The sequence below is a fragment of the Corvus brachyrhynchos genome, unplaced genomic scaffold (genome assembly GCF_000691975.1).
Source record: "Corvus brachyrhynchos isolate BGI_N302 unplaced genomic scaffold, ASM69197v1 scaffold544, whole genome shotgun sequence".
NCBI classification, from domain to species: domain Eukaryota; kingdom Metazoa; phylum Chordata; class Aves; order Passeriformes; family Corvidae; genus Corvus; species Corvus brachyrhynchos.
Window position 1 is genome coordinate 2,877,455 of NW_008238325.1, and position 10,124 is coordinate 2,887,578.

A 10,124-nucleotide genomic window follows, 5' to 3' on the forward strand; every position below is an offset into this window, starting at 1 on the left:
TTCCCTACATGTTCTCGTGCTTACTAGGGTTGGTCCCTGCTTTTGTAAGATTTCTGTCAGAACAGAAACTGAAGGATCTTACACATGGGCTAGCTAAAGCACAGCATATTGTCCATGGTTTGGAAAACTGCTGTGCAGCTGCTCCAAATTCCCTCAGTTTCAAATGGAATTGTGTTTGCTCCTCCTGTGTAAAGGTACACCCCGGAAAAGATGGACCGTCGGCTGCACTGGAGGAAGGGCTTCATGCAGGGCCACGTGAGCAGGCCAGAGAAGGAGGAGAAGGAGGAGATCTACAGGCAGCAGTGGCCAGGCTACCTAAGGCAGCTGCAGGGCAGGTTGGGCCCAAGTTTCTCTTCTGTTTTCAGTTTTCAGGCAGCTCTGAAGTGAGAACCATAAATCAGTGCTGTATTGTGTTGCTGGGCTTTCGTAACAGTGGGGTAGTGGCTGCTGTGGAAAATGATGATGGAATTCCCTGTGTAGTTGGCTGGCAACCAGTGAAGTGCTTTAGAGACAGCAGAATTAGCTCCCTTTGAGTTACTCAATGTAAATTTCAGTTCATTACCTAAATATAGATTTTCAGTCCCTGGCTCATCCATGAGAAGGAGAGAGGTCATGTAAGTGCTTCAAAGACAATTCAGTCATGATATGGTAACTCTTCAACTGTACTGAACTGACAGTAATCCCACTGAACTAAATGTGGAGAGTACTTCGGAGGTGCAGGAACTGCTTAAAGAACTGAGCTGATTGGAGGTGGGTTCATGGCTGGGTGGTTCACTCAGAGCCTGGCAGCAGGAGAAGGAGCCCCTGGCTTTGCCTGTTCCAAGGGACCAGTGTCTGTGCTTTCCCTGCTGCAGGTATTCAGCAAGTACAATTGATGCCCTGGAAATGATGGATGATGACAAGGTGGACCTGGACCTTGTAGCAGCCCTGATCAAACACATTGTGCTGGAAGAGGAGGTACAGTGGGACTGAGCTGGGGGCAGTGGCAGTGCCAGAGCTGGCATGGTTGGTCACACAGAAAGAAGGGAAATTTTTGTTTGCGCTTCTAAGTAATTGAACAGCTTTGAATTAATCTTACATTCAGATAAATACATGTAGGTAGCTCTTTTATAGAAAAAAAGCCTTGATAGACTGTTCCAGACTGGGTCAGTGAGGTTTCAGATCTCACATGCCCACCATGTATGCAAGGAGCTGGCTCCCTGTAGTGTGTGATGTGTTCTGACCTCTCTTTCCTTCACTCCCTCTTTTCCCTGTAGGATGGTGCAATTCTGGTGTTTCTGCCAGGCTGGGATAACATCAGCACTTTGCATGAGCTCTTGATGTCACAAGTCATGTTTAAGTCAGGTAAAACCCAAACTCTCCATGGGAGTTCTGGCGGTAGCATTGGTGGCAGACTCTTCTTGCATGGGGTTGCTGCTGTTGCACTGGATTAATTTTTTTCCCCCATCTCTCCTCTCCAAAATGTTCAGCAGTTTTTGTGTCTGTGGTATCTTTCCTCTGCTAACAACAACTCATTTTCCTCAGTGTGGGAGTGACAATCTGAAAAACAACCTGACCTGTATCTTCTTCCTCTTGTCCTTTCCTGTAGCTGGGAGAACTCCCATCCAAAATAACTCCATTGTGCATGCGCCTCCTCTGCGCTCCATCCTTGAGCAGCTTCCCCTGCTTTGCTGATAGTTCCTTAAATCCTGTCTATTCGAGAAGCTTTCTTACAGATTCTCAAGTACTCTGTGCCTGTCTGTCACACTTTAACTTGTCCCTTTGCATCTCTCATGTTTGTCTCACCTATCTTAGCTGGGCTCTTGACTGTTCACATGTTGACTTGCAGTGTGGTTGTGCACATACCAGAGATGCAGAATTCCAGTTTATTGAAAGATTGTGTCAATTTGTGTATTAAACTTGACTAATTATTAAATAACTCCAGAATTTAAAAATGAAATCTAAATTACTGTAAATAACTTCATATATTTTCTTGAACTTGTCATGTTATAGCATCATAAAAAAGGCCTTTATACCTTTTTACTTTAGAATTTGCTGTTATGATACAAATACATGTGGTCTCAGAGCAAGAAACAATAGCCTGACTTGCAGCCTATTTTTTCTGTTCTGCATAGTTGATTTAGTTGATTTTCCTGTAAAATTGGAAGTTTCTGTGCTTACACCATATCTTTTACTGATTTTTAACTTTCAGATAGGTTTATTATCATACCTTTGCATTCATTGATGCCTACTGTTAACCAGACTCAGGTATGCTGCTCTTTTATTGCAATATTTCACAGCTACCAAAAAAAAAAAAAAAAAAAAAAAGAGAAAAATAGATTTGAGTCTAAAAAAAAAAGCAGCACATATTTGGTTTTGGCAAACACATAAATGGGCCCTGGATAATTACAGGTGTTCAAGAAGACCGCGCCAGGAGTGAGGAAAATCGTGATTGCAACCAACATTGCAGAGACCAGGTAAATGCCTGCCTGTCCAGAGCCAGGAAAGCTGTGTGTTTAACAAAATAAATGGAAGTGATAATGCAAAGTATAAACCTGTTCGGTTTTCCCAAAAATAAGTTTTGGTGTTTGTGCCATTCATTTATAACACTTTGTCTTTAGAAATATTTATAGACTAAACAGAGTTTCCCTATAATTGTTTTAAATAATTCAACCAACTACATTGTTTTGAGCAATTAAACTACAGGAATGCTAAACAATTACTAGAATGACTTGTACGTGATCATCTGAGCTGCCTGTCCTCTCTTCAGGACCCAAGTGGGGACTTTGGCCAGATCCAGGAGAATAAATCAGCTCTTTCTTGAACTGTTCAGTAGCATAGTTCTTAATGAAATTCCAAACAGATTTTTTTAATTGCTGACTCTGTTTGGGAGGGAATAAAGAGAGGCCAAACCCGATTCTAGGTCACACATGCAAAGATGAAAAGTTGCTTTTTTCCCTCTTTTTTTCAACAGCATTACAATCGATGACGTCGTGTTCGTTATAGATGGGGGGAAAATAAAGGAGACTCACTTTGACACCCAGAACAACATCAGCACCATGACAGCAGAGTGGGTCAGCAAAGCCAATGCCAAGCAGAGGAAGGGTCGAGCAGGAAGGTAAGAACAGTGAGGTGCTTAGGGAAGTCTGGGGATGTTGAGTTTCCAATAGTGCTGAAGGTTCTTCTTTCTTACTTGCACGTGCTGGCACAGCCGGCTCCTGTTCCTGGGCAAGGAATGATTTCCTTGTCTTCCTAGGAAGCTGAATTGACTTGTGCTGCATTTAACTCCAGAGTTTCCCTCCTATAAAAGAAAGTCCTGCATTGTATTTTAATTTTGGTCACTGTTGGCCCTCACACCTGATTTATGAGGCTGATACATTAAAATGGAAATGGCATAAAAACTAATTTGTGTTCTCTATGCCTTTTTCCTGCTGATGGGTCTGTGTTTCAGAAGACTGGCGTGGCTTTTACAGTTGGATACACTTCAGTTCTAATTCCTTGAGGAGTTTTGGGAAGGTTGTTGTAAGCAAACGCAATCATAGTGTCATAGTTTCATAGGAAAAGAACCCCCACAACAACCAACTAAACCCAAAGGAATTGTTTCTTTAAATCGTTGCAGAGTTCAGCCAGGCCACTGTTATCATCTGTACAACGGACTGCGTGCCAGCCTTCTGGATGATTATCAGTTACCAGAGATCCTGAGGACACCTTTGGAAGAACTCTGCTTACAAATCAAGGTAAACAGAGGGAATCTACAAATATATTTATTATCTACTTTTCCATTGGGATAAGTGGTTGAGAGAATAAGTTAACACAACTGTGACCCTAGGATTGTTAAGCCAAAATTCTGTTACACCAGAAATGCAGTGTATTCAACCAATAATGGCAGCAACTTTTGTAAATGCACACTTGTATCTGGGTGCATCAAACCCAGGGGAAACAGAATTGTCTAGTATCAATAAAAGGTGAAGTCTACTAACAAAAATTCGGGCTGTGCTTTTTCCCAAATATCATTCAATCAGAGAAGCTTCAGTGAGAATTCCAGTGAGTCAGTTTATGTGATTTCTTTAAAGAATTTCACTACAAAGCACTTTCAGAACTGGTGTGAATTTCCCTTTTTGGCAGTTTGCATTGAATTCCTTATGCAAGCAGAAGGAATGTCCTGTGTATGCGAACTGAATGAAGAATAGATCCTTCTGCTACAAATTTCATCACTAATACTTTTTTTTTTTTTTATCCTTAGTTCTTAACTAAAGAAATTCTAACTCGAGCTGTGAATTACTCACGCTATTTCAATGAGTGTGGTTATGCTAACTAATTTTAGGCAACTGTCTCCAGTTGCTGTAGGCTTTTCTTGTGATGTGTTTCTTTCAGATCCTGAAGCTTGGTGGAATTGCCTATTTTCTGAGCAAACTGATGGACCCCCCGTCTCGTGATGCTGTGATGTTGGCCATAAATCACCTCATGGAGCTGGTAAAGTGTTGCTGCATATACAGGAATGATCTATTCAGGACCCTGGTACTGTGTGTGTTACCTGACACAGGTCTGGCTGCACAGCTCTGGGCACTGCAACCCCCTACCCTTTGTGCAGAGCCCTGAGGTACCCTCACTGCACAGAGGGAGCACTTCACATAATCCATGATGTGCTCATGGGCTCTACAGAGTAGTTCTGAGGGATTTGTTAAGTGACTCCAAACAGACATGTGACCCAACATTTAAGGTGTTGATTTAACTCCCTACCCCTGCTGCCTCCCCAGCCTTCCTGTTCCAGGTGGATCAGTGAGGAGTTTGAGACAAATGAGGCATATGGGAGAAGTACATTGTATGTCATTGTTCCCTTGGATGCTGGGGAAGGAGACATTAGTGACACATTTGTTCTGCTGATTCCTTGCTCTGGTGTTGTTTGTACAAATGAGTTGTAGCCATAAATAGAAATATCTGATTTGCATAGTAGTGGGTGATATCTGTGTACCAGTGGCTTTTCTAAGGAAATCCTCCCCATTTCACGTAACTGTTGTTCTTTCCTTTCCACCCTTGTCCTGGCAGAACGCTCTGGACAGGCAGGAGGAGCTGACTCCCCTGGGTGTCCACCTGGCACGGCTGCCTGTGGAGCCGCACATCGGGAAGATGATCCTGTTTGGAGCCTTGTTCTGCTGCCTGGACCCTGTGCTGACCATTGCAGCCAGCCTCAGCTTCAAGGACCCTTTTGTCATCCCTCTGGTAAAGTCTCACAGACGACAATTAGATGTGGGAGTTTAAGAATCTCAGTAGGATACTGGGACTTAGTGAGGTGTTACAGTTTAAGAGCACTTTCATTAATGTCATGTTAATTACATTTTTACTAGTGAGATTGCCTTCACATACTATGAATTGTCATTTTTCCTATGGAATATTGGAAATAACTGTAATTTTCATGTCTGTTACACACAGAGTACTGTATAGATGCACCTGAATTAGGAAAAGAGAACTGTCATGTCAGTCTGGGTATTATGTAAGTTCTAATTTTTAGGGCAAAGAGAAAGTTGCAGATGCAAGAAGAAAGGAGCTGTCGAAGAACTCAAAAAGCGACCATCTGACTGTGGTGAATGCTTTCACTGTAAGCATGTTTTCATGTGGTTTTTTTTCTTCTAGAATTTTAATTTGAGTAATATAGATGATCCTAAGGAAAAAGCTGATCAGTTTATGCTCTGTAGGCTTTCTTTTTTGGCTTCTACAGAAACATAAAACCAAACTGATTTTCACCCTTCTAGTGTTGGAGAATCTTGTCTCCAGGCTCAGTAACCTGATTTCTGGTGGATAAGTTTGAAAAAGACAAAGGAAACATAGTATTATAATTACTTTGCTGACATTGTTCATTCTTGTCCTGGCCTCTACGAGAGGCTGAAGCCATCTTCAGAAGTGTTGGACATTTTGCTGTATTGTGTTGGGGTGAGGAGAGGAGGAAATAAATGGCCTGGAAAATGCAGTTCCTGCCCAGAACTGTTAATTACAACAAAGGGTGCTCTGGCAAACGCAGCCAGATATCACTGCTTGCTAGGGAAAAAGGAAGGTTGTGATTCAACATATTATGAAGCTGTGTTTTTCTGCACTGTGGTGTGTGCACATATACAGAGAATCAAAGGATTTACTTTCTCCCTAGTAGGGAACATGTGACTGTTGTTTGTTGACCTCCAGTTTTCGCTGTCCCTAAGTTTGTAGTGTGTGTTCACTTATAAACGCCTTAGAACTCTGGTTTTCATTTCTAGGGCTGGGAAGAGGCTCGGCATTGCGGTTTCAGGAATGAGAAGGACTATTGCTGGGAATATTTCTTGTCCTCAAATACCATGCAGGTAACGGCATCCTGCCAGGTTAAAACAGGATCCTGTCTGTGGGGAAAAGGAGGTGCCTTTGGTGCAGCATCATTCTAGGGCAATTTTCGTTGTTTCCTAGATGCTGCATAACATGAAAGGGCAGTTTGCTGAGCATCTCCTTGCAGCTGGATTTGTGAATAGCAGAGACCCCAAGAATCCCAAATCTAACACCAACTCAGGTAACTGTGGAGGGAAAGGGAGAATTTATCCCAGCTGAAATCACAGCTTGCAGAACTGCCTCACTTACTTTGCTGTCCCCTGCAGGTAATGAGAAGCTGCTCAAAGCAGTCATCTGTGCTGGCCTCTATCCCAAAGTGGCAAAGATCCGGCCCAGCTTCAGCAAAAAGAGAAAAATGTGAGGGTTTGGTTTAGTGCTGGTTTGTATTCAAGATGTTTTCTACATGGCATAGTTTGGCAAGGTGAAGCAGTGGCTTGAGTGCATGAATGAATGTCACTGTACAGTTTCAGTCATGGTTGTGTGTTACTTCCTCTGAGAAAGGTGGGATTGTTGATTTCTTTTTTTTTGTTTTAACATCTGGATTCCTGCTAATGCTTGAAATATTTGTGTGGCCTTACCGTGCCATGGATAGTATTACAGCATCTCAGTAGCACTGCTCTCAAGGGGTTCTACAGCAGCACTTCAAACACTGTCACTTCTGGTTATTTGGGAAGAGGGACCCCAGGGATCCTGGTCTGTCGATTTATCACTTCTTGTATTATCAGACTCTTTTGTTGTTGTTTTTCTTTGAAGGGTGAAAGTTTGCACCAAGACAGATGGATCAGTTAATATCCATCCCAAATCGGTGAACGTGGAGGAAACAGAGTTCCATTATAACTGGCTCGTGTACCATTTGAAGATGAGAACCAGCAGTGTGAGTCAGGGGCTGTGCTTGTGGGGTTTATTTGTTTTATTATCCCTTTTAAAATGAGCTTGGATCAGGGTTCAGAGGGGATGTGAACAGCTTTTGTTCTGGGGCCTTCCTGTCTTGGGCCATTCTTTGTACGCACCATCAGATTATGTCCTTTGTGACACTGGGGCTATTGTACCACAACTAATGAACTTCTGTGGTTTAGTTCTTGGGGGTTTTTGGAGGATTGGGGTTTTTTAAGATCTGGCAATAACAGGTGTAAATTTTTAAATTTTAGTTTATTTTTTTCATTTCAGTCCAGTCCTAACACTTCTCAATATGCTGACATTTTTTCCTCTCATTGTTATGGAGCATCTGGTTTAATTTCACCACTGCGTGAAAGACTTGAGACCATTTTTGCTCTTGTTCAATCTGATTTCATGTAACTTTTCTTGAACTGATTTGCTTCATACATCTTCAGAATTTGTGAGTAACTGAGTAATGATCTTCTGGAATTCTATAGGAGTCTCATGAAGGATTACTGATGGCACTTGAGATATTTTGAGGGTGATCAGACAATTCTGTTGTTGTGCAGATTTACCTGTATGATTGTACAGAAGTGTCTCCATACTGCCTCTTGTTCTTTGGAGGGGATATATCCATTCAGAAGGATAAGGAGCAGGACACCATTGCTGTGGATGAGTGGATTGTTTTCCAGTCTCCAGCAAGAATAGCACACTTGGTCAAGGTGACTATGTTTCAAAATAACGTACATGGAAGGCTCAGTTTAACACTGGTTCTGCTTGGGGATTTCTGGATTTCATATTCCTGTGTGCCTATTGATTCATCACTCAGGGAGATGATGTTTGAAATGCACTCCCAGCGAGCAGTTCAAGCACACAAAGCAAACAAAAGTGATCTAATGTTGCACAGCAGAAGTTGTAGGATGACTTGCTTAGTCCAGGAAATGTCCACATGGATATGGAAACATGAGGGTGGGGCCTCCTCAGCTAACAGGAATAGGTTCTATAGAATTGTTAAATATTAGGTCCCAGAAATCATACCTGACTCTTTTTTTAAATTTTATTTTTATTTTAAACCACTCTTTTTAATCCTGAAATAGCCAGCTAATGGATGTGTGGTCTGTTAGAGGCATCACATCCAGAGATGGTGATCTCTCATCAAAGGTAACACGGCTGGGTTTTGAGAGACAGTGTTTGATGCTGAAAATAGCAATGTGGAAATGAATTGATGGGAGAAGAGTGGGTGTAAGGGTCAGGAGAACAGAGGGCCCAAGGCATTGGAACCTCCCTGTTGATGCTGTGTGTAGCTCTAACTGCCCGTCTCTTTCCTTTTTCCTTTTTTTCCCTTTATTACAACACTTTCCAGAATTTGAGACAAGAACTCGATGATCTTCTACAAGAAAAAATAGAAAACCCCCATCCCGTGGACTGGAATGATATTAAATCCAGGGATACAGCAGTGCTGACAGCTATTATAGACTTAATCACCACGCAGGAGAACGAGGGCGTCAGGAACTTTGCGCCGCGGTTCCAGGGCGAGCGCTACAGCTGACACGCTTCACCCGAGCCACGCTGCCAGCCCAGTCACCTTCTTTTTTATAGCATTTCTTTAGCTAGAGGAACAACTTTTGTAGGGTAAGCTGGTAATTTCCTCATCCTGAGGAGCAGTTACTGGGAGCTAGTTGGCAGTATGTGTACGTGCATGTGTTCTGTGCTCAGTTAGCTTTGTGAGGGAGAGAAAGGCAGTTGTTGGATGGTGTATGGTTCTTGTCCTGCTATAGCTGTTTTCTTTGGGTTTTTTACCCATCAGGTAACAGATATTTTAAAAACCTGCTAAAATACTGCTTGGTAATACCTAAACTTTTTTTTTTTAATGGGGTGTGGTGAGTAATTACACTTGCTGTGTTATTCCAGCTGTGCAGCAGTCTGCTCACCAGCACTTCCACAGAAGGTAATTACAGCTTAATTAAACTAAACTTGAAAACACTTGTTGAATTTTTACTGTGGGAGGAAACAATCTTCACCTTTCCTGCATTTCATCCCATTCAATTAATCTTCCTTTGCTTTCTGTCCTTGTCCATCATCACTACTGACTGAAATTGTAGATTACAGAAAGCAGGGTTAGATAAAAGTCATGTTGGATTATGCGTTAAGGTTTCATTGCATTCAGGTTGGGGGTTTTTTTTAAGAAGTTCATGTATAAGTTATAGTATTCCATTAAAAGTCTTTTTTTGCAAGTCATTTCAACTGTTCTCAATGTTTTGAATGTCGTTCTGTTTTGAATGTTTTCCAGCTATGGAAGAATATTTGAATAACAAAGTTTGTTAAGGATTTTGAGGTTTATCCTCGAGTAAAAAAAGGTTGTGTCTCCTTTTGTTTGCCTGGAAATATAACTTTTCTCCCTTCTTTGGTGTTTTGTTGGTTTTTTTTCTTTGCAAAAGTGACCTTGATCATCAAGCTCAGGAGGATTTATGTGCTTTATCCTGAAGAAAGCAGAGCAGCTCAGGTGAAACTTATTTTTTATACAGAAATAAGTCAAAGTTAGTGGCTAGACGATGCTTTCCATTGGGTTAGCAAAGCTGGAGGGCGCCAAGCTCCTCGTTGCCACTGCCAGCTGCAGAAAATAGATCGTTTAACCTCCCTCCCCAACCACCAATTGACTGTTTCACCCTCAGGTGTTTTAAATGAGGAGGCGGAGGAGGAGAATCGCCCTGCCCCGCGGGTTGGGGGTTCTGGAGGGAGTCTGAGGAGGGGGAAAAGAGGCACCGACGGCTGCAGGGAGGGAGGAGCCGGGTCGGGAGCGTTCGCTGGGCAGCAGCCGGGCTGTGAGGGCCGTGAGGCTGCGGGAGAACCGGGCTGGAATGGCTTCGTGACACCCGGACTTGCCGGCGCCCCGGGGCCCGGCCCCCGCCGCGCCGGCGCGC

The 10,124-nt window shown here is 42.7% G+C and overlaps 1 protein-coding gene across 1 annotated transcript in view; it reads left to right on the top strand.

Moving 5' to 3' along the window:
• The window catches only part of DHX36 (DEAH-box helicase 36), a gene marked incomplete at its 5' end in the record, with an annotated part of 15,876 nt that extends 6,270 nt beyond the window's left edge, over positions 1-9,606 (top strand). Inside the window, 16 exons of the mRNA XM_008633748.2 lie at positions 195-335; positions 855-957; positions 1,257-1,344; positions 2,192-2,247; positions 2,392-2,456; positions 2,954-3,097; positions 3,599-3,716; positions 4,354-4,452; positions 5,026-5,199; positions 5,489-5,575; positions 6,225-6,308; positions 6,409-6,508; positions 6,594-6,684; positions 7,081-7,201; positions 7,773-7,925; positions 8,567-9,606. Coding sequence (XP_008631970.2) covers positions 195-335; positions 855-957; positions 1,257-1,344; positions 2,192-2,247; positions 2,392-2,456; positions 2,954-3,097; positions 3,599-3,716; positions 4,354-4,452; positions 5,026-5,199; positions 5,489-5,575; positions 6,225-6,308; positions 6,409-6,508; positions 6,594-6,684; positions 7,081-7,201; positions 7,773-7,925; positions 8,567-8,752 — 1,810 coding nt within the window. The remainder of the gene's footprint in view (positions 1-194; positions 336-854; positions 958-1,256; positions 1,345-2,191; positions 2,248-2,391; positions 2,457-2,953; positions 3,098-3,598; positions 3,717-4,353; positions 4,453-5,025; positions 5,200-5,488; positions 5,576-6,224; positions 6,309-6,408; positions 6,509-6,593; positions 6,685-7,080; positions 7,202-7,772; positions 7,926-8,566) is intronic.
• Positions 9,607-10,124: the final 518 nt, after the last annotated feature.